The sequence below is a fragment of the Sparus aurata genome, chromosome 3 (genome assembly GCF_900880675.1).
Source record: "Sparus aurata chromosome 3, fSpaAur1.1, whole genome shotgun sequence".
NCBI lineage: Eukaryota > Metazoa > Chordata > Actinopteri > Spariformes > Sparidae > Sparus > Sparus aurata.
The window spans coordinates 16,775,692-16,801,045 of NC_044189.1; the positions used below are offsets into that span (position 1 = coordinate 16,775,692).

At 42.3% G+C, this 25,354-nt stretch overlaps 3 protein-coding genes across 4 annotated transcripts; 2 read left to right on the forward strand and 1 right to left on the reverse strand.

The window, feature by feature from the left end:
• Window positions 1–29: 29 nt before the first annotated feature.
• On the forward strand, window positions 30–9,740 carry wasf2 (WASP family member 2). Its single transcript, XM_030412883.1, has 9 exons — window positions 30–177; window positions 1,924–2,087; window positions 2,231–2,365; window positions 2,582–2,735; window positions 4,427–4,544; window positions 4,679–4,800; window positions 7,094–7,240; window positions 7,517–8,007; window positions 8,336–9,740. Exons 2-9 carry the CDS (start codon window positions 1,955–1,957, stop codon window positions 8,491–8,493), a joined length of 1,458 nt encoding a protein of 485 aa, XP_030268743.1. The 5' UTR covers window positions 30–177; window positions 1,924–1,954; the 3' UTR covers window positions 8,494–9,740.
• Window positions 9,741–10,181: 441 nt separating this feature from the next.
• gpr3 (G protein-coupled receptor 3) lies at window positions 10,182–13,835 on the reverse strand. Its single transcript, XM_030411256.1, has 2 exons — window positions 13,532–13,835; window positions 10,182–11,839 (listed from the first exon to the last, which is right to left on the reverse strand). Exon 2 carries the CDS (start codon window positions 11,809–11,811, stop codon window positions 10,819–10,821), a length of 993 nt encoding a protein of 330 aa, XP_030267116.1. The 5' UTR covers window positions 11,812–11,839; window positions 13,532–13,835; the 3' UTR covers window positions 10,182–10,818.
• Window positions 13,836–15,807: 1,972 nt separating this feature from the next.
• On the forward strand, window positions 15,808–24,035 carry cd164l2 (CD164 sialomucin-like 2). Of its 2 annotated transcripts, XM_030411337.1 has the most exons (7): window positions 15,808–15,896; window positions 19,250–20,981; window positions 21,421–21,507; window positions 21,951–22,043; window positions 22,133–22,174; window positions 22,374–22,533; window positions 22,784–24,035. In XM_030411337.1, exons 2-7 carry the CDS (start codon window positions 20,903–20,905, stop codon window positions 22,797–22,799), a joined length of 477 nt encoding a protein of 158 aa, XP_030267197.1. In that variant the 5' UTR covers window positions 15,808–15,896; window positions 19,250–20,902; the 3' UTR covers window positions 22,800–24,035. The 2 variants fall into 2 exon arrangements, with proteins under 2 accessions (XP_030267197.1, XP_030267196.1); XM_030411336.1 differs by lacking the exon at window positions 15,808–15,896 and having other exon boundaries at window positions 17,969–20,981.
• The last annotated feature ends 1,319 nt before the right edge of the window (window positions 24,036–25,354 follow it).

A 25,354-nucleotide genomic window follows, 5' to 3' on the forward strand; every position in this document is an offset into this window, starting at 1 on the left:
ATGGCCAATCAGCTTTGAGGAACCCGGCCGCTCGACCAATCAGAAGTTCACGATTCCGGGACTTCTGTGATCGGTTTCGCTCGTCCGCATACTGTACCGCTCTACATTTCTTGTGGAAATCTTGAGACAGGACAACAACCAGATTATAGAGAGGGCTAACAGTTGGTAGTTTTGACGGTAAGTAGAAAACGGTTCATAAGTATTGTTTTCATAAATTGGAAGATGTAAAAATACGCTTCTTTGGTTGTTTCTTCGAGTTAAGAGGCGCCTGTACGTTACTTCCTGCTCTGACAAGGCCGAAATCCTAAGATACAGTTTAGCCTGTTTTAGCTAATGTTTTGGCGTGAAAGTGTTAGCCTACATTTCCGATTCATTTGGTCTTCAAGTTGTTACTGATGCAGGAAGAAAGTTCAGTTCAAAGTTGTCCACCATATTAAACGTATCAGCTAAACCCTTACAATTTCAGTTCGTCTATTTGACAGAGAGCGGTTGATTGTACGTTACTGTCGGAGCGTACCACTAACCACACAGTGCAGGGTTGTGCCTCAGCTGGGATTCAACTACAAGCTCGACTTCTCTTAAAGAAAGGCACAAACACGACACTGTTCTACTATCCTCTGTTTGAGTATACGTATCAACAATGTGTCTGTCAACCGAGGAAAAGTGCAGACACTAGAATCCACCCAGAAACGCTTGAATCGTGACCTCACCATTCTGCGAAAGCCCCAACGTGAACATGAAAAACTTGTAATTAGGCAGCCTAGCAGGGGAACAGGAATCACTGCAGGGATATACTTACAGCCAACTAAAAATCTGCCTGCCAGCACTGTGTTGGTAGACAGTGGAGAGGGACAGGGAGAGTCTGAAGTCACTGCAAACCTCTGAGCGCCTGTGGGAGTTGTCATTTTCTGAACAGATGCCATATGGCACTGTAGAGATAATGGTTTGTGTGGGGAGTTTACACTGACACACACTGGCAGTGATTCGTCCAATATAATACAATATATCAGCACAATGGAGAAGAAATCTTTATTTTTCCTTTCTTTGCTATTTTGATGCTGAAATGTTTCCAGTTTCACATAAACTGGGTGGATGCTGGGTGTTTGCTGAGCAGTGCAAAGCTTTAGTTTTGCTTCTGCTTTAGCCCTGTCTGTCCCAGGATTTATTTATACATGCATGTCTGGGTGTCCCATGAGCATGTGACTTACAAAGTAACTAGAAAACAATCATAAAGCAGTAAAAATAAATAAATGCAATGAACCCATGGCGACTTCTCAAAAAATCTTTATTTGTTCAAACAAATGATTCTGAAACAAAAACATATTCACTTAACAGTGACAAATATCGTAAAAAAAGGAGCATCCCTCCCCTCACGATTGAAATGCTGGGACTTGTGTTGTTTGGTACATTTTGCAAGAGAAATTTAAAGCCCGACTGATACTCCAGTATTTGGAAATATTGATATATCCAGCCAATGCAAACACATTTTTTGCTCCCTCAAATGTGGTTATCAAACATTGAGACAAAGATGTAACAAAGGCAGGGTTTTTACAGTTTACTTAATAGTCTGAAATGACAAAAGTGCACTGAAACAATAAACTTCAATTTGGTAATTGTAAATGAATACAAGATTGTACATGTCTGCGTTATAATCACTTTTTTAAAATAAGGTTTGATACCGGCTCATATTGGACAGCTTAAATGTCAGTACTGATGTATCTGTGATTGGCTAAAACTAGCCAGTATTATCAGTTGGACTCTATTAAAATGATTGGCCAATTTTCCAAATGGTTGTTGATTTAGCTTCTCAGTTCATTGGTTTCACAGCTGTGTGTAATGCATGCTAATAAATCTCTCGTGTTTTAGTCCTTTTATGTTTGTATGTCTTCGGCTCAACTGACCCACCTTCTCTTCCTCCTTCAGGGTTGGGCCCCCCTATCCACGAGACCCCACCATGCCTCTGGTTACGAGAAATATAGAGCCGCGGCATGTGTGTCGCCAGACCATCCCGAACAACATTCGCAGTGAGCTGGAATGTGTCACCAATATCAGCCTGGCCAACATCATCCGCCAGCTCGGCAGCCTCAGTGAGTGAATGCTGTGTGTGTGCTCGGGTGTCATTAAAATACAGTGTGTATTTGCACGTTTAAGCTGCGTTTATTATAATGTAGTTGTGAAGATTTTGAGACAAATACTTTAATTGATACTAATCATAAACTTGTCTGTGTAGGCAAATATGCAGAGGATGTGTTCGGGGAGCTGTTTGTCCAGGCTGGAGCATTTGCAATTAGAGTGAATTCACTGGGAGAACGAGTGGATCGTCTGCAGGTTAAAGTCACCCAGCTGGACCCCAAAGAAGAAGAGGGTAAGTACACCCACATGGTACTACTTGTGTTAATATCACAGTAGTTCATTAGTGTGAATACGACTGAGTTTAACATAAAATTGTATAATATATCTTCTGTTTAGCCAGTAAAACCGCTTTTACACTGGAGACTGCAATTCTAATTAAAAATTCAAATTACTTTCTCAATAAAAACTCCATAAATATTCAGTAACCTCCCCTCTGTTTCTCTCTCAGTCTCTCTGCAGGCCATCACTACCCGCAAGGCCTTCCGCAGCAGTCTGACCCAGGACCAGCAGTTGTTCACCAGACCTTCGCTGCCCATGCCCATAAATGACACCTACACGACCTGTAATCCGCCGCCACCGCTCAACTACCTCAGCCAGTACCGGTATGGCTCAGTAGATGCACAGATTCCCACCCACGGCTCATATGCATTCACTGGAGCATAAAATGCAGGGAATAATAAGGGGACACGTGCATGCACATGTGCACACACACACATGCATTCTATAGTTCTGTCACGGGGTTAGGGTTATGCATTATTTAAACTCATCTCTCTATTGCATATGCTTTCAAACATCGTCAAGGAGTGGGTATCACTATTGACTGTGTTTATCTTAGTGAGGTTCAAGAAAAGAATCACAATTTTTATGCTACTAAATATCGAGTACATGTCAAAAACTGTGTTAGAATGTTTTTGCTCATGCTCAGGAGACATGTGGCCAACCTTTGTGAACCCTGTAGGTTCATCATGTTGATGAGTACTCGTTTTATTGGTGCATCAACATGTGAAAAATATTTTTGTGATCAACATCTAACCTGTTTTTGCTGTTCTGAAAAGCATACATGATGACAAATCTCATCGAACTCAGACACACGGCAGCCATTTTCCTCACATCATGCTCAGGGTAGTAAGCTCAAATGTGGTATTGCTGATTTCCAAGTAGTATAAACATAGGGAAGTTTGCTAATAGTATCATTTCACTGCTTCCTGATTTATCAGCAACTAAAAAGACAATAGATAGTAAGAAAAAGAAAAAATCCGGAGGGACAACAGGCTTTTTTTCGAGGTAAAACATTATATTTCATCATCAGGTAGGTAACATTAGAGTTCAGCCACTTCCTAGCTAACAGTACAGTTTGATTACTTTCAGGACATGTCTCTTCTAGGCTTAAATAAATATGTCCAAGACAATAAATACATTTTGAGAATAACATTTGATAACCCATTAGCTTCGATTGGACAACAGCTAACGTAAGCATTCAACCTCTTCCTAGCTAGCATTACCATTTGATAGTATTACAATAATGATCGGAAAAGCATAAACTAATTCTAAAAAAAATAAACACATCGTGGACATTCATTCATTTAAGCATAGAAGAGACACGCACTGGAAGAAATAAAACCACAATGTTAACTAGCAAGTGGTTGAATGCTAACAGAAGTGTTTGCCATCCATCAACAGGAAGTGGTGAAATGGTAATGATTTGTCAGATTTGCTATTTTTATATGACAGCCTAACATTATCCCAGCATTTGAGCTTCTAACCCGAAGCATGACGTCACAGGAATATTGCCACCTTGTGAATATGGTCTCTGACCAAACAAACTGGACCGTTTATATTAAATGTAAATGGCTTCGCTTGTAAGGATATTCTTCAATTGAATCAAAGCAGCACTGAAGCCATTCTTTGAGGAAAATGATACGCTTATGTGTCACGACCCAGCTGACACATATCAGTGAGATCTTGTATATTAATAATGCATGAGGCATGACATTTCATAAGAAGCATGATTAATCCAAAACCAGAACACGGTGACATTGTGATAAGAACAAAGTGGTGTTAATTGGACCATTATACGTTTTTACAGAATTTTGTATCTTCACTTTTTGCATGCTATGTAGAACGTGACTAAAGAAAAAAGCCTGTTTCTAAAAACGGGAATGTTTTATTGAAACATATGCCAGTTAAGGATCTGTCAGCATAAACTTCATGCTATTTTTGTCTGTGGACACAAGTTAATGTAAAGTGTTACTTGTACCTAGTAATTCTAATGTTTGAAAACGCTTCTCTATAGTGATGATGGAAAGGAGGCCCTGAAGTTTTACACTGATCCCTCCTACTTCTTTGACCTGTGGAAGGAGAAGATGCTGCAGGACACCAAGGACATCATGAAGGAGAAACGCAAGCACAGAGTGAGACACAAAAATATGCTGCTACACACCAAACAAATGAACAGTTAATAAATTGAAACAAAACAACATTAGTTGTATCAAATTTAAGGATCAAACCCTCCATGACACGTGTTTTCCATTTCCTGTCTGAGTAGAAGGAGAAGAAAGACCATCTGAACCAACGGACGCTCAATCCCCGAAAGATCAAGACAAGAAAGGAGGAATGGGAACGCCGTAAGATGGGGGAGGAGTTTGTGGTGCCAAAGAATGATTTGGAGTAAGTTGAGAGAGATTGAGTGAAATGTAGTTAAGACCTCTGCAAGGTGATGTGTGTGTTTGTTGGTACAAAGCTGTGTTCATCAACAGACCCAGGAGGCTTTTGGATGCATTTCATCATTAAGTAAAAAATGATTGCTTGATTCATTATTCCAGAGGTGTTGTTAGGACCATGAAACAGTTGGGGCTTAACTCAGCCCATAAATCTTTGGATTTTCACCTGATAATGAAATTTTTTAAGTCATTTTTAGAATAGAAGTAACACTCAGATACTCTCCTCTCCTTGGCTTCTCTTCTCCTGACCATAGAATTAATGCAATTAATGCAATCAGGTGTAATTTTTTGACACTTTAGTTTTACGAAGGCAAGAAAGATCATCCTAATTTCTTAGTGTGTTTCTTTCCCGCGTTCCAAACTAATTTCACAGTGAGTGCAGGCTATGTTGACCAGTAGTTCTGGAAAGGTGGGCTTTGGGAGCTGGCCAGGTAAATTACATAGATATAATCAGTTGTGAGAGAAGTAAAGGTAGTGATACCAAAGTGTAAAACTACTCTGTCAGGTAAAAGCAGTGGGGGAAAGAGTACTAAAAATGTGTACCCAAGTACGAGTGCAGTAAGATTACTGGAATATTACTTCAACACAAGTCAAACTACTGGTAGTAAAATAGTACTCTAGTCAAAGAACAAAGTATTCTTCTCAAATGCTCAGAGTGTTGTTCCCTTTTTAACCGTTGTGAAAAGGCATTCAGTCAAAGAGGGTTCTGCTTCTTGTAATCTTCCGTCTACATTACTCCCAGCTCCTGCTCTGTTCTGCTCAGTGGTACAAGTACCCAAACAATGACTTAATTAAACTAAGTGTAGATATTATCAGTAACTTCCAACCCTGGATACCAATAATACAGTATATCCCTCTCAAATGTAGTCAAAAAAGAATAAAGACGCATAAAAGAGAAATACCAAAGTAAAGTAGAGGCACCTCAAAATTATAAGGTACTTGAGTAAATGTACTTGGTATTCCACCACTGGCTGTAATCCTACGTAAAGGTTTACCTTGGAAATACTGTTTCATAAATGGCGTGCCTCATAACAAAGGTGTTTGAAAACCACTGAGCTTGACTAGCTAGCTAGCTAGCTAGCTAAAGAGCCCTCTACTTCATCCCCTCGCCCCGAGCTAATAGATGAGACAGTGGTGCTCTCACATCCTGACTCATCTGCTGCTACGGCAACAGGAGACAGCTCTTCCTGCTCATTCTCGAGCTTTACCTGTTGCTTTTGAAGCTTCTTCTATCCATAGCCTACACATTTTTAATTGGATAGCTAGCCACCACAGATGGCTTTATTTTTCTCTGACTAGGTGCCACAGCAAAAGCACAGAATTGGCCCTCTCATGTTAAATTCCAGTCTCCCTTGTCTTATCGGCCAATCTGCACACAGTGATATGGGTGGTACATCCTGTTAGAAAATGTTCTCACGGGGCTGGGTGTAACGCTGGCTGTCATTAGAAAAGAAGTGTGTGAATAACACCAGGAATGTGATGTATAATGATCACTGTAGACATGTAAATCAGAATTAACATAAAAGACTACTATCTAAAAATCTCTGATACATTAAAAGAGCAAATTAGAGTCTCATTGGTAAGATTGACTTGACTGCTTCCTGTTTTTCTGTTGTATGTTATTTTTTCTGCACTTTATAAACAATTAAAAACAATCTAGTAGGGACAGAAAACGGCACAAAATACTACTTTACATGTCTGTACACAGTTTATGTGATTCCATTTTTTACTATACATACATCTTTTCCTGTATCCATACAACTTAAAAGTAATGTTTTGATGAGCAGAACCATACAGTTATAGTATAGTTCTACTAGCTGCTGCTGAGATGGGTTCCTTAATGTATTTTAAAAGTGATTTGCCGTTTTATTTGGCCACTTGTTTGTAACTCAATCACAAGCCAGCACTCATGAGGAGAAAAATATTCACGCTGCTAAACTGAACGGCGAGCCGATCTCGAACTGCTGTCTAAGTGACTGCACTCTGTGTTATTATTATAGCGCTGTGGAGCAGTCACCACCAGTGTCACTGTTACTATTTCTGTCATCTGCTTTAAATGATACTTCCTCATAAATCTTACAGTGTCATTTCTCATAAGCAAACTGTTGTGCACTTTGTATATGCTAATGAGATCTACAGATGCTTGCTGTCACTTTCAAGGTTGTTAACATTTCCAGGTTATCAAGAACATTAATAGCACGGTATTTGAACTGATTAAGATGTCTTTATTATGTTTTAAGGAATTCTTCTGAGGCTCTAAATGGCAGTATTGGATCTGGGGATGGATTCACTTCTGAAGGCCTCGAGCAGAGTACTGGCTCCTATGCCTATGACCCTGGCTCCCCACCCGGTGATGACTTCCTGCCTCCTCCACCTCCAGACATGGCGTAAGTAGCCTCACGCATGTCAGCCCCCATGCTGCAGCACACACATGCTGTCAGCACACACATGCTGCCAGCACATTGCCGCCCCTGCCAACACGTACTGAACGCACATGTACTATACAGCTGCACTGCAGATTACAGGGTTCAACAGAACCAAAATAGATTATGAACCTGCTGTTCACTTTCTGAGCCTGTGATTCTTTGATGTACATGAGCTGCAGCTGCAAAAAAAAAAAATATTGAACCACATGTCTAACTTCCTCTCCTTGACACACGCAGGTATAATGATGGAGGGTACGGAGCACCAGCCCAGAAGCGTACCAGTGTGCTGAGTCCAACCCACCCACCTCCTGCACCACCCATGACCTCTCCCCCACCCAACTCTCGCCCAAACCTCGCCCCTCCCCCTGCACCCCCTCCCCCTCCTCCATCTTCTGGCTTCGGGGTTCCTCCGCCTCCCCCAGGTTTCGATACCCCACCTTCCCCTCCTCCGCTCTCCAGTTCTCCCAATGCCTATCCTTCCCCACCTGCTCCCCCTCCTCCACCTTCTATGTCCGCCATTTCTCCTCCTCCTCCGCCGCCTATGCCTGCAGGTGGTGGTCCACCACCTCCTCCTCCTCCTCCACCTCCTCCTGGCCCTCCACCACCATCTCACATCTCTGCTCCCCCTCCTCCTTCTGGTGGTGGTGGGGCACCCAGTTCTGCTCCCAAACCACAGCCAGAGCCGGCTGGTGACGCTCGCAGTGACCTGCTGCAGGCCATCCGACAAGGTAACAGGAAACAGATCAATATGAAATGGATATTTACAGTCCGCACTGCTGATTGGCTGAGTAATTAAACAAGTGAAATACTCTAAAAGCATCTATATATCTTGAAGAACATGGCTGAGTTTCTTGTACTGTATTTTGTGCTGCCATATATTTCTACTTCACAACATTTCAGAGGCAAATCTGGTATTTTCATTCGAGACATACCTTTTAAGGTTAAAATTTGAAATATCTTAGTCTTTTGATATATCACTGTGTTTCTATGACTACAATGACAGAACACTGCTTGCAAACTATTACACGCACTCATGATAACTGTCCGCCCTTTCAGGCTTCAACCTACGGAAGACGGAGGCACAGCGCGAGCAGGAGAAGAGGGATCACTTTGGCAATGATGTTGCTGCCATACTGTCCCGTCGTATCGCCGTAGAATGCAGCGACAGTGAGGACGACTCGTCCGAGTTTGACGATGACGAGTGGTCCGAATGATCACCATCACTTTTCGCCTTCACTACTTCTGTACTCTGTATCTTTCCCCAGCTGTAAACAACATCAGTATATTTCCTTTACGATTACATTCAAGTACCAGTGAGGCAGGGGTCCATTTTTCTGTGCGTCTGTCAGATTTTGAGTGTGTGAGCACATTGTATGTACCAGTGACCTGTTAACAAATGACATTCCTCGACCCATTTATTTGTGTTTATCTAAAATTATTCAGATCAACGGTGCAAAAGTCCAAAGATTGAGTTATGAGTGTGCCTTATTGTATCCAGCTATGTCATTACTTTCACTAGATGACACAGAAATGTTATTGATGTGAGAGTGTTCTCTGATGCAAGTCTGTGCGTCACCTCTGCCTTTAACTTGGTGTCTATTTGAACAGCAGATACCCTTTGCTGTTGGCCAAATGTCTGATTTTATCTGCTTTTGTATGTTATGGCGAAGGGTAACAGAGAGAGAGAGAGAGTGCGCACACACCCAAGAACACAACCTCTTCCATAGACGGTATTTGTACGTAGTCGGTGGACAGACGCAGAAAAATTTCCCCTCATTTATAGGTTATATGATATAGATGTAAAGTTTAAATTACATGAATCATATCTTAAATATAATTAATGCTATCCTTTTTAAAGCACATTTTTTCTATCACTTTTACTTTCCTCACGTTACTGGTTTTTCTGGGAACAGTTCTAGGATGAGACGTGGTTGTAGCTCATAAACAGATTCATGAATGAATTATTCAGTGTGTTTTGTATCGCTCGTGCCAGACACCTGGGGTGTTTGATGAGATCACCGCACTGAACATATGCAGAGATTTAACACCATCAATCATGATTCATTTTGTACTATGTTTTCTGCCCTGTTCTGTATTTCTTATTTTGAACTTTTTCTAGGGATGGACTAGGCTCTGATGCTTTAATCACGATAGGATCAGGCCGATTTTTGCCTCATCCTACTGTCTGTTAAGTGCCTTTTTTATATATTGCATTTCTGTGTCAGCGCAGGTTTATTTTTGTTATCCACACAGCCCACTGATCGGCTTCTTCCAAAAATATTAACAGCTGCCGCGGATGAGTCAAACGTAGAGCTGACTGATGTTTTAGCGTGGACCACATATTTTTCAAGTGCCTTTTTTATTTTTCATCACACAGCATGCTTTGCCAAAGCTGTTTCTCCTGCCTTAAATTTTCCAAATGATTAGTTATTTCAATAAATAAAAGAGTGACTTACACTGATTGTTTGTATGTCTTTTCTGTGAGAATGAACAGTGTGTATGCTGTCATGAATGGGATAACAAGTTCTTGGCATTAAGGCTCCTCATGCTTTACCCATGACTCATCGTCTCTATGTCAGCGCTGGAGACTTCTTCACACTGCCCTGTGCTGACTGTGTAGGGAGTGTGAAAACAAAACGATTGGATAAAAGTTGTAAAAATGGGTAGGCGGAGAGAAAAACCTTGCATAATCAGTATCCTTGTGCCAAGGTTGCTTTGAAGGTTTTTCAAAGGATGCCGTGGGTGCAGAGTGATTGTGATGAAGATTTCTTTATCCACCAAATAATTTAGGATACAGAGAGCAGCAGTCTGTGCCTGACTGAATTAAAAGAGTGAGAGATGGAGAGACAAACGTACTAAAAGCCTCGGCTGCGGTGAAGAGAAGAGTGCTGACATCACCCAGTAGAAAAAAAGCATATTTATTATTCATCGGTATAAAAAATTCATCTCAAAAAGGTTGTGCAACACGAACATATGGTCAGTACCTTTCAAAGTGCTTATAACAGCATGTGCAAAATAGAATCTCAAAGATCTTTAACACTGTGTTTTCTCGACATTCAAGTAAATAAAACTGGGCTTTGGATCACATATGTCATTACACTGTGACAGGCTTTCATGTAAAACCTTCCTTCCCTCTCGTCTTAAAGTGCCAACACATATTAAATCAACTTTTTTATGATTGGGGATATTTAGAGCATCCCTGTGATTTTGCCAGTCTTCTGATCCAGTGGATCTACAATTGATTGAAAATGAGGCACAAAGTACATACAAGACAGTATGTTTAGTCTTTAATCCCAAAATGGCCGCCAGCCAGGACAGTCCAGGACATTCTGGTTCGCAGAAGGACTTCTCTCTGAGAAAGTGCTGATTGCACGTGTGGGAGTGTGTGTGTGTGTATGTGTGTGTGGGGGGCTTGTTTGACACTCAATGTTCTGGATTTGGATGATAGTCAATGCAGCTATGTGTGTATCGTGGCACACAAACAGTGATATGTCTGGCATAGATTGTGTGGTGGTTGGAGTCTGGCGAAGTTTGGCAGTCTACACATCAACAGGGTAGTGTATGTGTGTGTTTTGTGTGTATCTGTGGGGGCAGCAGGCCTGGAGCAGCACTTTGCGAATGTCCTTGTTTCTCAAACTGTAGAGTATCGGGTTCAGCAGCGAGCTGCCTGCCGCTGGCACCAAGGTGGCATAGGTGTAGAGAGGAGGGCTGGACGCGTCTCCCAGCAGCCCCCATAACGAGAAAGGCATCCAGCAGCCAACAAACACACTGAGCACCAGGATCAACCGAGAGAAGCCTTTCCCACGGCCGTGTTTGCTTGCATATGATTGGTTGGCAGGGAGAAAGTGCCTCTGGGTTGCGATGGCGTGGGCATGCCGCCTTGCCACGCGGCAGATCCCAACGTACAATTGTAGGGTCACCATAACGACCAACAGGAAGCCACCACACAGCAGTGATAGGTATGTCCGGGTCAGAGGTCGTGCTACAGAACAGGAGTTTGGATCATCAAGACAGTGCCATCCCATTGCAGGCCCCGCCCCGATGATACATGCACCCAGCCAGACCAGCAGCAGGAGGATGGCGGCTCTGTGACGTGATTGGCTTGAGCCGTAGGTGAGGGCGTGGCTCAAAGACAGGTATCGGTCCAAAGCGACACCCATCAGGCTACAGAGTGAGGCAGTCAGTGATGTCACCAGCAGTCCTGAGGTCAGCAACTCTGACCAATCACTGGGCTCTACGCAGAACAGGAAGAGGAAGTGCAGCACCAGAGCGACACCCGCCAGGAGATCAGCCAATCCGAGGCTAGCCAGCAGCAGGAAAACAGGGGCGCGGAGAGACGGTGTGGCCAAGATGGTGGTGACCACTATTGCATTTTCAGTGGCGATGAGAGTTCCCGAAACACACAGGGCAATGCCCCACACTGTGAGGGGCGGGACTTCATATGGAGGTGGACTGTCCATCTGGTCCAGAGGGAAGAAGGGGTCTGTGCCTGATGACTCATCCCAGCCCAGGTCAGAGGCGTTTAGGATCATGGCTGATCAGGGGTCACACAAACACAACCTGAGAGAGAGAAAAAAGAAGAGAAAATGTTGCTATTAGCTCTAATGGGTCTTTAACATCTCCATCTGCGCATTAAACAGCCTTGATTTGGAAGCTGTGGTTTGAGCCTGTGGAGGCCGGATGTGGCAGCAGATGACTTAGGATATTAAACTCATAAAAACAGATACAACCATTACTGGAAGGTACAATTGTTCTTGCCCTGGCACATAATATATTGTCCTGTATTGTTGTTTAATTATAATTACAAAAGAGGGATAATACATAGATGCACTTAGTTAGTACTGTGACAAAACATTCAGCGTTCACTGATTAGACTAATACCCGATTCAGTTGTTGCATCGTTGTTGCATTTTTTTCTGTGCAGTATCATGTGCACCATCCTACTGTTGTTTGTACTGTTAACTACCCTCAATTATTAAAAATTGCAATATTACTTTTCTTTGCATCACTAATTCTTGTTGTATTTCTTTTAATTACTTCAGTGTATTTTTTTTCCTATTAATGTAGCCTATATAGTACTTACTTTTACTTATACTTTTACTTATTATTATCTTTCTCTGTTTATATTTTCTTATTATCTCTTTATATATTTCTTTTCTAGAAGGAGCAGCAGTGATATCAATCTATTTATAGCCGGGATCATTTAGAGCCGAAGCCTTTCTTGGTGGTATTTAATTTGAAAAAAGCCTCAGGGTTATAAAAACAAAATATATGCAATAACAGCACTATACGAAGATGAATACCATGTTTCAATCTCATTGTGAACTTGCATCATTTTCCCAGCTTGTACTAACATCTTGGCATTTTTCTAAATTGCCGCAGGTACATTTTATGTAATAATCCTGCTGACTCCTGAGGTGTCTGTGACGTCAACATCTGTAGTTTTGCGGGAAGTCACGCCAATCGTAATCAGTAAACATTCAGGCGTATTAATGCAACGCAATATGTAGAGTTACCAGAACCTGGATGCATCACTACAATATTGATCAACCTGACATTAACATACAACAGCTTATATTAATAATACATGTATTAATATTGCACGCCACTTTAAATCCAGGCTTTCATTGGCTTTCGTCGTCCACCTTGATTTTTAATCCTGCACACGTTTTCAGGAGCACCTTTGACAAACATCTAAAATATCATTACAGTACTAATAGTATGTACATTGTGGCGGGTTAAATCTGTAAAACACACTTCCAGATGAAGTGAGTGAGCTCCGGTCTGAGATTTCCCTCAGACATAAAGCAGCTCACCGTGTGAAGACGGGACAGAGTGTCCATGTACCGTGCACTGTCGTGTATTTTTAATGAGACACCCTGTGCTGCACATTAGACCACCATCGGGAATTTCAGGAAATCTCCTCGTGCTCTCTGGTGTGTTATCCCCTTGTTATTTAATACACGCCATCACCACTGCATGCCTTCTATAATATACACATGTTATTTTAAGATTCGTCTGGTCCCACAGGAGGAGGATTGTGGAGCCATTCATCCTCCGCCCTGTCACGTCTCAGAGTGAGGAGGTATATCCCACCTGCCTGTGCGGAGGTCCCTGTTGTATAACACTGTTGCAGGTTCATTGCACCAGAGGAGGATTTCCCCGGCACATGCACGGACACATGGACACGCAGACACCGCACAGATACCGCACAGACACGTATACATGCGTACAACGGAGTATCAATCTCACCTTGTTGGCACGATTTCTGGGTTCCTTTGCAACAGAAGCTCAGGTCTGTTCTCTCCTCCGATAAGATCCAAATGATGGAGATGAGGAGATGTGGTGACGGTGTCGGCAGCTCGGTACCAGTATAAATAAGGACAGTCCCAGTATTTGCTCCGCTCCGTGCTCCTTCTTGTCCTCATCAAAGTTGTACCAAACTCTCTCTTGGCGTCTCCTGCATCTCTTCTTCTTGAGTGTCTTCGGAGCGCTTATGGGAGGCAGAATGGATGCTCTTGCGCGCGGACTCATCCACAAGAGAGCCTTCCTGACGTCAGCGACTGGGAGGCTCGACCAATGAGGGGCGAGCATAGAAGATGCGGGGAGAGTAGGGAGGAGGGGGGCGTGCGCGGAGTAATTTCATTCAGAAAAATGCGGCATCTCAGTCGCCCCTCCCACTGCGGTTCATTCTTGTTCTCGTTTCTGGTAAATAATAATGACCACCACAACCACCACCACCCCTCCACCACTCCACCCCTCCACCTCGTGCTCAGAGTCATTTTCTCAATCAGACCCAGGGGCCCGGCTGAATGAGAGCAGATTGTCTCGTGTTGGGCTGGGCTCAGAGGTGGCGGGCTGCCGGGACAGGGCTGTGTAGCTGTCCACGGTGCTGAAACGCATAAGGATGACTCATGGGGAGTCGTCCCGCACTGTAAAACACACACACACACACACACACACACACACACACACACACACACACACACACACACACACACACTGAATACCGGAAAACTGTCCATTAACAACGAGTTATGTGACATAACTCCTCCTTTTCATATTAAAAAATCTACATGTTTTTTAAAATTTTCTTGCATTTTTTTATATTGTCTTTTTAATGCATTTTTAAAATCTATGATAACTTTTTTTTTATTTACTTTTAAATGCAGTTTTTAACATTTTCATATGGTCTTATTTTTTATGTATTTCTATGCTTTAAATTGTGTTTGAATGTTTCTTTATAAATAAACTTGCCTTGCTTTGCCTAAACACATAATTTGTCTTCTTCTTCTTGTTATAATAGTAACATTTACTATTATTATTATCACTTATGATCTACTTATTTTCTATCTTATATAGATATCATATGCTATAATATGATATGCTATGGTATGATATGATGTGTTATGATATCAAATTATATTACATAATTAGATTATATCATATTGTATCAACATGTAATATATCATATTATATCATATTGTTTATATGAATGGTATCTTAATCAGTAAGGAGAGCCTTGAGGTGAGACTCCTCAGCACACAGCACTTTACATCAGTTTTCTATCTACATTTTTCTGTTTCATCCTTAATATCGAGTACCTCTTGCTCCTTCATTGTGTTTATCTATAAATGTGTGTTGATTGTGATATTTTGTGTTTTTACTGTACCCTTTAATTCTATACCTGCAAGCAAAGACACGCGTCTGCATCATTTAGGCAAACATATTTCCCATTCCGGTCAATCATGAGATTCACCCATATGATCTAATAAGCCCTGAAGCCAGTGAAGAATCGCATCTGCCTGTATGCGAACACATAAGATATGTGTCGTATTGTTTCTCTGATAATCGAATAAAAGCTGGCATATGATTAGTAACGCGTGTTGTCTAATGTATTGATGCTACGGGGCCCCTGACACCTGCAGTGTCCTAACAGCAGCGGGGAAATCATGGCTTTCCCGGTTTAATAATAAGTGGGCGCTGCAGGATGGGCTGTAGCGACGTGGTCGCGCATATCAATGCGCCAACCGGGGGGATCTCTGCAGCCCGAGCCATATTAGGACACGCTTCCTGCCGAAGATAGACCCCTCCTACGTCACTACAAGTGCGAAAAAAAAAAAAAAAAAAGAAAAAGAAAAAAGAAACACGCTGACACCTTCCAAATTACAGCTGTTTTCGTCTCTCTCACCTCAGGAAACACTTTGTCTGCGTCCCAATTCTCATGACACAAAACACCACCACAGAAATCACAGCTTTTATAAGAACTGTTCCTGTAAACATCCCAGACTGACACGTTTCCAAGGAATATCATGAATCCCGGTTGTCACACATTCAGTGGATTCCTATTTCCTGTGTCTCATGCAGCCTAAATTTTGCACTGATACTGACAAGTCGTCTCGTTGCCGTCGGCTGTTAAATGGCAGTATCATCCGTTTTTCTTTTTTTTTTAGGTTTTTTTTTTTTTGGGGGGGGGGGGGGGCGGGATTCGTGGAGGAGGGAAATCGTGTCTGACAAGACTGCGGAATATCCCTTTGAGTCTTTTTTTTTTAAATATTTTTTTTTAGACCCGCCGACACACAAAGCAGCCACCATGCAGAGCGGCCCCAGACAATGTGTGAGTGAGCATATGAGAGGTGGGAGTACATGAGCCACGTCGGTGTGATGGAGGAGGAAGGAGGAGGTGATGGTGGTGCTGGTATTCACTGCACAGAGCTGAGAAGTGTGTCGTGATTCTGGGCTCAGTGTATCTGATTTCGAGGGCTTGGTCCGCTGTTACTGCAGGCGGTGACTCAGAGCATCCATCACAAAGAAACACTTTGAAGGTCGAAGCACTTGTTCCTTTTGGTGCTGGTGCATTTGCATGTTCATGTGCAGAGGTGCAGCTGGGAGTTGTGGAGCACTGTCTGTGACCTATTTTTGTTCTTTGATTTCAACATTAATGGCCTTTCTGGAAGAACATATTATCCTAGAGGTTTTCCAATCCGGTTTTAAAACCCTGCACAGCACCGAATCAGCTCTTTTAAGAGTTTTTAATGATATATTTTTAGCTACGGACTCTGGTGACTGTGTTATCCTTGTGCTTTTAGATTTAACTGCTGCATTTGACACAGTGGATCATGACATTTTAATCACACGCTTGAAGCAGTGGGTGGGCATCAGGGGCGTAGCATTGGAATGGCTCAGGTCGTACTTGACTGATCGAACTTTTTGTGTCAGCATTGGTGACTCGGTATCCTCCTCTGCTCCTCTCTCGTGTGGGGTCCCTCAGGGCTCAGTTCTTGGCCCTCTCCTCTTCTCTCTCTATCTGCTCCCACTTGGTTACATACTTAGGAAGCACGGCATTTCATTCCACTGTTATGCAGACGACAGTCAGATTTATGTGCCTCTTAAAAAGAAAGATGAACACTCTGCCAGACTGTTACTTACGTGTCTTGACGACATAAAGGCCTGGATGGCTCTGAACTTTTTTAATTTTAACAATAAAAAGACAGAAGTGATGGTTTTTGGTGGCGCCACTAGGACCCCCCCTTCAGATCTGGGTTCCTTGGCCCAGTATATTAAACCTAATATCACAAACCTAGGATTTAAAGTGGACCCTGAGCTTAATCTTAACTGTCAGATCAAGGCTGTTGTCAAAGCTAGCTTTTTCCATTTGAGGCAGCTGGCCAAAATAAAGCCAATTCTTTCAAGGCAGCACTTTGAGACAGTAATTCACGCCTTTGTAACTACTCGGCTGGATTACTGTAACGCACTGAATGTGGGGATCAGTGGGTCCTCCATCGCCCGTCTGGTACAGAATGCAGCTGCACGTCTTTTAACTGGCACACGTAAAAATGAGCACATTTCCCCCATTTTAGCCTCACTGCATTGGCTGCCTATTCAATTTCGGATCCATTTTAAAATTCTTTTATTTGCTTTTAAATCCCTGAATGGTCTTGCCCTGCCCTACCTCTCTGAGCTTCTACACCCTTATGTACCCGCCTGCTCTCTCAGGTCAGATGATCAGCTGCTCCTGAGTGTGCCTAAATCTAAGTGGAAGCTCAGAGGGGACCGTGCTTTTGCTGTGTCAGCTCCTAAATTATGGAATGATCTGCCTCTGCACGTTAAACAGGCCTCTTCTTTGTCGGTTTTTAAATCACTTCTTAAAACCCATCTCTTCTCCATAGCTTTTGACACCTTGTAAGAGGTCGACTTGATCTTCTTGGTTTTATTCCTTATTTTGATTACTTTTATTGCATTTTTTACTCATGTTTTATGCCTTTTAATGTATTGTTGTATTTTGCACTTTATGTGAGCAATTATGTCTTCCTGTTTGTGATGTCTTATTTATTTATTCTGTGCAGCACAGCACTGGTCAACTTTGGTTGTTTTTAAAGTGATTAACAAATAAAGTTGGATTGGATTGGATTATGATTTCATACAAAACGATCATCTGATTGATCGTTTTGTATGGAATGATAATGATCATTCGCTCAAAATTGACAATTCAATGATGATCTACTCACCCCAATGCTGATGGAAAGTCCATCAACAACATTTCTGTCGCTCCACAGCGAAACAATATCGCAGCATTCCCCTAACCAACTAAACTAAATGGGGACTTATCTTTAAACATTAAAAAACAACCCCCCCCCCCCAAAAAAAACATATAATGGTTCCAAAGAGGGTGCACTGACACTTGTAGCTTAGCAGATACAGTGAAGATTTCAGCCTTAAAGGGGTGTGAAAACTGTCTCTTTGAATCAATTTGGGATCTCAGGGCATCTGAAGACTTAGATAACCCTGGAAGAGTAGTATAGAGCCATATTATGTTGTTGTTTTTCAGTTGTTTAAAACAAGTCCCCATCTACTTCTGCCATTTAGGAGAATGCCACAACGATGTTTCACTGTGAAACTCCAGAAATGTTTAAATCATCAGTGATTTATAAACTTCACCTGACTTTCCATTGACATGGGGTGAGTAGATAATGATGGAATTATGTTGTCCAGATGCTGTACATTTAGCTCTGATCATAATTTGTGTGTTTGCTCATTCATCCATCCATCCATCCATCCATCCATCCATCCATCCATCCACACATGGCTTCATACATGGACCCTGAAACCTTGTCTGAGTTGTTTGTCATAGACAAATCACTTATGTCTGGGAGGACTGATAAGTGACGTGGCAGCACCTCATCAGACAGTGGCACATTTGAAGTGATAATGAGAGGTGATAGACTGTTGACGCACAGACTGTGTCCTGTATGTTGGCTACATGGGTTCTGAGTAAGTTCCGCTCAAACGTCAGTGTGTGTTCGCACCGACAGTATATTTAGATCTGTCTTTACTGGACTGGATCCATCAAGACATATTTCATTAACTGCTGGATCAGATACATACTGATTAAAATGAGTACCCTGATAGTGCAGATGAACAGTCTTAATCTGACTGTTCCAGTCTTTACAAGAAAACGCTTAATAGATTCCTGCTTATTTTAGTTTATGGTTGCCAGTGGTTACCACCTTTATTTGGCTTGTGAGCACTTAACAAGAGGTATTTTGACACCTCTTGTCACAGTCTTTGGCCTTGACGTGAACATTAGTTGTGTTCTGTTTGCTTTCTTACAGGGTTTCAAAAGGCCCAGGTGAAAGGATCCAGTATTTCATTTGATAAAGCATTGAACAAAATGTAAGGCGGGCATATTTTAAGACACTGAATGATCAGAATCCAGAGGGTTTTTAGAGGTCATGTACAGACTCATCTCTGAGGAATGAGTACTGGCAAGGTATGAAAAGCAGGTCAAGGGCATACTCTACATTGTACTGTAAGTAAAAATTATAAGACAGGGACTGAAGGTACGCGCTTGTATGTAGAAATGATTGGTTTTATACTATCTCTTGTTCAGCGGAAATTAGCAAATGTTAGTATGCTTAAACACTAAACTAATGTGACAGCCCATCTGCTGCCTCCGCCTTCTCTCTACAGGTCCACAGACTTGCAGGAGTTAATCTTTACACCTGGGCTTGGAATACCCTACGTATAACAGCTGGAGTGAAGCCCGTCCATGATGTCCCCCGTCTCACACACCTCCACATTCGGTTTTGTATCGTTTCCTTTGTTTTCACGGCAGCGCACTCCTACAGCACACTTCCACTCGCCCACTCCCTACACGACTGATCATACAGATTCCTCCTACCTACCAGAATGCTTTTTTCCGATTATGTTCTTTCGGTTAATACTTTGTTCTTTAGTTTTACTATGGTGCTTCCCCCTTCTGTTTGAGCAAGGTCATATTACCAAGATTGTAAACGCGTAAGCATTACACCTGCTTAACATTGGCATATTGGCATTGTCAATGTGCGCATGTTAGCATGCCAAGACTCTTCGTCAGTTTTGTTTTCTGTGTTATTCTTGAAATAAGCGTGTGACCCCCTCAGATTTATCTTGGGATCACTTGTGGGGTCCTGGCCCCATGCTTGGGAACCACTATCCCTGAACATATAACCACTTTGAACATCTGAGCAGTGTGACAGGAGAGTACAAAATAATTATGGCTTGTAGGGAACCGGACAGGGCACCAGATCCCTGCAAAAAGAAGATTGGCACATAGCAAAGAAATGCATCTTGTTCTTCTACCATCAGCCAGTTTGATTTATTTAATCAAATTATGAAACATTACTACTGGAACGGCGCACTAACACTTGCCCTCTTAAAACATGGGAAACTGTTATGGACCTCTGACCATCTCTCCTGTTAGATGTGTTTTAATGTAATGTAGGAAAGAGATACACTACACTGTAAATGTACTGTGACCATAACTGATTTTTTTGTTTGTTTGCTTGTTGGTTTGTCAGCAGGATCACACAAAAAATACTAAACGGGTTTCCTCGAAACTTGGATGGAGGATGAGTCTTGGCCCCATAATAATGCATGGATCCTGTTTTAAAAAGTCCGGCATATTAAGGTGGCTGGTATCTATGTGTGAGTATAATTTTAAGCAGAGCCAAAAGAAATCCGGATGTAGCAGATTTGAATGTGTTTTATTTGATATTGCATTAGGCTCGATTGAATTAAAGAGGACTTTTGGGCTTTGGTGGAGATATGTACTCACACTACTGAGCGCCATTCTTGTCTTATCTTTATCTCAAATCTTGCCAGTACTTTCTCTGTCATTTTTAGTCATGAAAATTTACAAAGAAAAAATGGGTTTCAATATGACTATAAAGGCTTTTTGATTGCAGATTATTTGAACCTAAATGACTGTCTGTCCTTTTGTTAATGTGGGTACCTCTGCAGTCAGTACTGTCATTTGTCCCACTGTTGTTTATGTTTGTAATGATTTATAAGTTAATAAGTGTTCATGCACTGCCTGTTGAGGTAAAGAGGTATCACTCTGTCCAAACCGGTGTGTATTTCAGCAGGGTGGAGGTGGTACCAGTCGGTTGCCAGGAAACCAAGTTTGTGTGTCGCTCATGTTACACAGATCTCTGTGTCTCCTGTCTTTCTCTCTGTCCCTCTGCGTCCCAGCCAGGAGCCATATATCTCTTTTTCGAACAATCGGAGGTTATTTTTTATTGAGAACTAACCACTTCTTCTCCCAGCACCAAAGTTTGCTCTGGTAGCTGTGTGACTGTCAGGATGCAGCAGCTGGTACTGAAGGTCCTCTGCTCAACACTGCTGCTTGTTGCAGTGGTGCCCTCTGTGTACTCGCAGTCAGGTATGGGTCCATCCTCATCTGTCTTACATTTGCTTTTCTTATTGTGTGAACATCTCAGTATATTTTGATCTTTTAGAAACGTGTTTGTGTATCTTCCTACACTTCTGATGTTTCCAGTATAATTCGATCTCCTTCCAGGGGCCTTTCCTCGATAACTTCTCTCCCGTATCTACCTCTGGCGATGGCCTGTCCCGAAGTATTTCTCACAACCTTAGAATAAGCAAAACTATGAGACATGACTAAGAATCTGCTGTCTTTTCTCTGGCATCACTCTATTTGCCTACTCCCTTTTGTCTATTCCGACTTTGTCCAGACTCGTGTGAGGTCTCGCAATATTTAAGCTGTAAAAATGTTTCTCTGGGAAGATTAATGTGCGTCGGCCAATCGGTTAGTTTTGAGTGACTCTTCCAATTGACTGCCAGCTTTATCCCTCCTACAGATTGTTCTCAAGCCGACTCATGTGACCTATGTGTTGGGGACTCCATGCTCAACCTGACTGGCTGTGTCTGGAGGCTCTGTCCAAATGGTGACACTCACACGCACGCACGCACACACGCACACACACACACACACACACACACGTAGACTAGCACACACACCCCTGACCTCTGATAGTAATTCAATCATCATGGCTGCTGCAACATAAGCTTCCCGGGTTTGTACAAGATGACTGAATTATTTAGTACGCCAGGAACACACATGATACACACAGTTCCACAGTGGCAGACTCGGGGGGCTTGAGGGGAAGGGGCATGGAATAAAGGGGGCACCAGCTGTATGAGGTGGGGCACCAGTGAGCAGAGAGTCCTGAGACATTTAAAGTGAACTGGAAGGGCACTTTATCATGTTTTATCTACCATAGGGGGCATCCAAGAGGGAACTGTTGCTGCATTTCTTTTGAACATGGTGGCACCAGTGCACATACACACACGTACACACACACTAAAATGCTTGTTATTTCTCTCGCAGGTAATGACACAGGCACGTGTGTGACTGACGAAGGCAACTCAGCAGACAACTCCATGAACTGTAGCTGGACCAGAGTGTCCGACCTGTGCACAGGTAGCAAACAATACACTTCAAAATGAACACAGGATGTTTCCCAGATGCCTCAGTAACTCAAATATATTTTTCATGTTTTTATTTCCCAGTTGTTGAGACTGTAGTTGAAGGAGGAGGGGATGGTGACTCAGGTAAATTATATTGTCTCCCCTCCAGCATCCCTTTACACCCCCTCCCCTCTTACTTGCGTCAGACATTTATGATTCCCGTTAGAGCTGAGTAAAAATGTTCCCTAATGCAATTTAGTCAGAGCTTTCACAGAAAAAAAGCCCCGGCTTTCATCTCATTTCACTGTAGATTAATCAAACCCCTTCGTTTCTGTTCCCCCAGGTGATGGAAGCAACACCAGCTCACCCCCACAGTTCTCCCAGGCCAAGTTTGACATGTCCAGTTTCATCGGAGGAATCATACTGGTGCTGTGCGTGCAGGCAGGCGGTCTCCTTGCCATGCGCTTCCTCAAATCCAAAGAGCAGAGCAGCTATGACCCCATGTGAGTTTGTGTGCATGTAGGTGCCAGAGAACAGAGAATTTCGCGTGACTGCATCAGTTTAGGTACCTACATGTAAATGTGTCACTGTGTGAAGAGATTTTCTGTTGGTGCAACAGTGGCCTCTGGTGGCAGGCGTGAACAACAGCAGCCACGATACAGTGATTCACCTTTAACATCCCTCCAGATTGTATTTAGATTCTGTCCACAAAATCCATTAGTCCATATCAGGATTCTGTGTGTTTCCCTACAGAGAGCAGCCACAGTGAAGACAAGACGTGTGAAGGACAAGAAGATGAAGCTGGAGGACAGCAAGCAGTGACTCATCCAGTTTTGACGACAAGAGTTTTTTTTTTTTTCCCTGTCCCTGTCATTTTTTCGGTTTGGTCCCCATGTGTACCCCTGGAGGACTGGTGTGTTTATAAGAGGAAATTTCATCCTGTAATGAGAGTATCTGCATGTGTTCACTGTGTTTGTATTGTATTTACATTTCGGACACATTTTGACTGTCGGTGTGCCTCCAAGGAGCAAAAAAAAAAAAGCTCTGATTTTCTCTCCTTTGTGAGGAAACCCACTGTGAGTTTTCACCAATACTACATGTCACAGGTTTGTCCTCTTACAAACAACAAGCCACTAGCTAAATCAATGTTTCAACTGTGTAAATAGTACAGTGCGGCTGTGGGAAAGGCTGATATAATCCCATGTAGAGAGAAGGTCAGACAAGCTCATAACAGACGGTTCGAACTTTTTTCAAGATCCCTGCAATAAACTGAAATGAGATTTTGTTTAAGAATATCTAAGTATATAATTCACTGAAACAAAAAATGTGATTATTTACCTATGTTGTATATTCATTCTATGCATTAAGCTGCAGTGAGTTAGATAATTAAGATAGGAACCCTGAGGAACCATCTTAAAGTTTAAAGTTCACAGGTCCACAGAAGTACTACTGCATGTGTGAAAAAAGGTAGTATAAAGCCTTTGGTGGCTCTGTGTAATATGATAAACCAGTGATGTCACACAATGCATCTGTTCAAGCAAGTGACACAAATACGGCTTTTTTCACATATGCAGTAGTACTTCCCCAAAACCTGTAAACACATTTCAATTGGTGAAATTGGTAGCGTTACCCTTTTAACAACTCATAGGAACATAGAAAATTACAGCTCATCATCTAACACAAGCCCCAAAGAGCAGTAGTAGTAGTAGTAGACCTTTACACTTCATGAATAATCCTCTGATGTGCGTGTGGTATTTGTTTTGACTTGTCAATAGCTGAGTCTTTTTTTAAAACACATTTTTGTTTCGACTGCTTATATTTATGCTTTATACTGCTTTAACCCCTCTATAACAGGTAAAAGAGATGTGATGTGACCCTGTTTACTCATGCTAACGCTGGTTAAATTGATCGATATAAGTATGTTTGATTTTTTTCTTGTGATGCCACTAGAAAGAGAAATGCTTAAAAAGGCTGGCAGTCTCAATAAACTGAAGACGAACACCTGTTTCTGTCTCTGCCTGTGTGTGTCATGTCTGCTTGTTTGCATGCAAATGAGGAGTTGGTAGCAGCTAATCACAGTAAGAGATTGTACAGTATGTGTTGAGTGTGTATTTGCAGAACAAGTGAACTGATTCTGGGTGCGTGCAGGGACACACCCCCAGTATCTGCTGATAAGAACCACCTATTAGTCTATAAGCCAGCATGGATTCCCAGTCTGCAGCAGGGAGCGCTGGTAGAGGCCTTCAGGGGAACAGCAAGATGGCTGGTTGGATGCAGCAGTCGCTGTCCGAGCCAGGACCTACAGGCTTGAATAAGCCCACACAAAAAAAGTTCCCAACAGGGCAGAATGTGGCTGTGATCCAAGTCTGATGACAAAGGACAGGACTGAATGCAGATCTTTTACACTCCAAATTGACCCTCCCCCAACACACACACAAACGCATTTCCAATGAGAGAAAGGGACGTCAGACAGGCACACACATATTACCACAGTGCACACTAAACCGTTGAGGCAGGCTTCATGTGCTGCTGGCTATTTTCTCTTCTGCTTTAAAACCAGTGATGGCATTTAACAGATTAGATTGACGTATAAGTATTGTACTGAAGTCCCCTTTTTCGGTAATTAAACTGAGTGCTTCTATTATCTGGGTCCAACTTTTCACTCACTACATTTATTCGATAACTTTAGCTGCTAGCTATTTAGCAGATTACATGCTGCTTCAGAGCCACAGTGGCGCAAATTTGAATTCATTTAGTCCATCGGCAATCAGATAAAAACAAATCTGATTCCTATAATCACAAAAATCGTATCTGAAAGTCCGCCAGGTGAGTACTAGGTCAGCTTATAGTAAACAGTACATTCATGTACTATTAAAATGCAGATTTATTTGTACTTTTCACATTTAAAGGAGACATTTGTAAGACATGACCAGCAGCAGATTTTCAAGAAAAGAACAGTGTTGACATTATGTCAAAGACGTCTATGTACTGCGCTGCAAAGATGTCTGCTGACGTTAGCACGCAAGCCAGCTAGCCAGCTAGCCCTGGCCCGCCTTTTACTAATACAACATTGTACTGTGTCAGTCGTTAGCATGATAAATTACATACAACATAAACTCATAAAATGTCAAGAAACACTCGTATTTCGATTTTGTTTGCTAAACAGAAAAATTCACCATACATACACCATCAGAGTGCTTAACTGCCTCACTAGCTCATCGCGAAACAAAGGTCATTCAAAGTTGACGAAAACTAAATCAAACTCACCAACACAGTCCTCACAGCTATCCACGCTACACGCTTATTAGCGGTAGCTAAAGCTAC

Excerpts from the sequence above, each read along its gene's own strand:
- wasf2 (XM_030412883.1), top strand. The coding sequence starts at position 1,955 with ATGCCTCTGGTTACGAGAAATATAGAGCCGCGGCATGTGTGTCGCCAG. Across the intron at positions 2,736-4,426 it reads AACTACCTCAGCCAGTACCG|TGATGATGGAAAGGAGGCCC; the intron begins GTATGGCTCAGT and ends GCTTCTCTATAG. Across the intron at positions 7,241-7,516 it reads CCTCCACCTCCAGACATGGC|GTATAATGATGGAGGGTACG; the intron begins GTAAGTAGCCTC and ends TGACACACGCAG.
- gpr3 (XM_030411256.1), bottom strand. The coding sequence starts at position 11,811 with ATGATCCTAAACGCCTCTGACCTGGGCTGGGATGAGTCATCAGGCACA.
- cd164l2 (XM_030411337.1), top strand. The coding sequence starts at position 20,903 with ATGCAGCAGCTGGTACTGAAGGTCCTCTGCTCAACACTGCTGCTTGTT. Across the intron at positions 21,508-21,950 it reads CTGGAGGCTCTGTCCAAATG|GTAATGACACAGGCACGTGT; the intron begins GTGACACTCACA and ends TTTCTCTCGCAG. Across the intron at positions 22,175-22,373 it reads AGGAGGGGATGGTGACTCAG|GTGATGGAAGCAACACCAGC; the intron begins GTAAATTATATT and ends CTGTTCCCCCAG.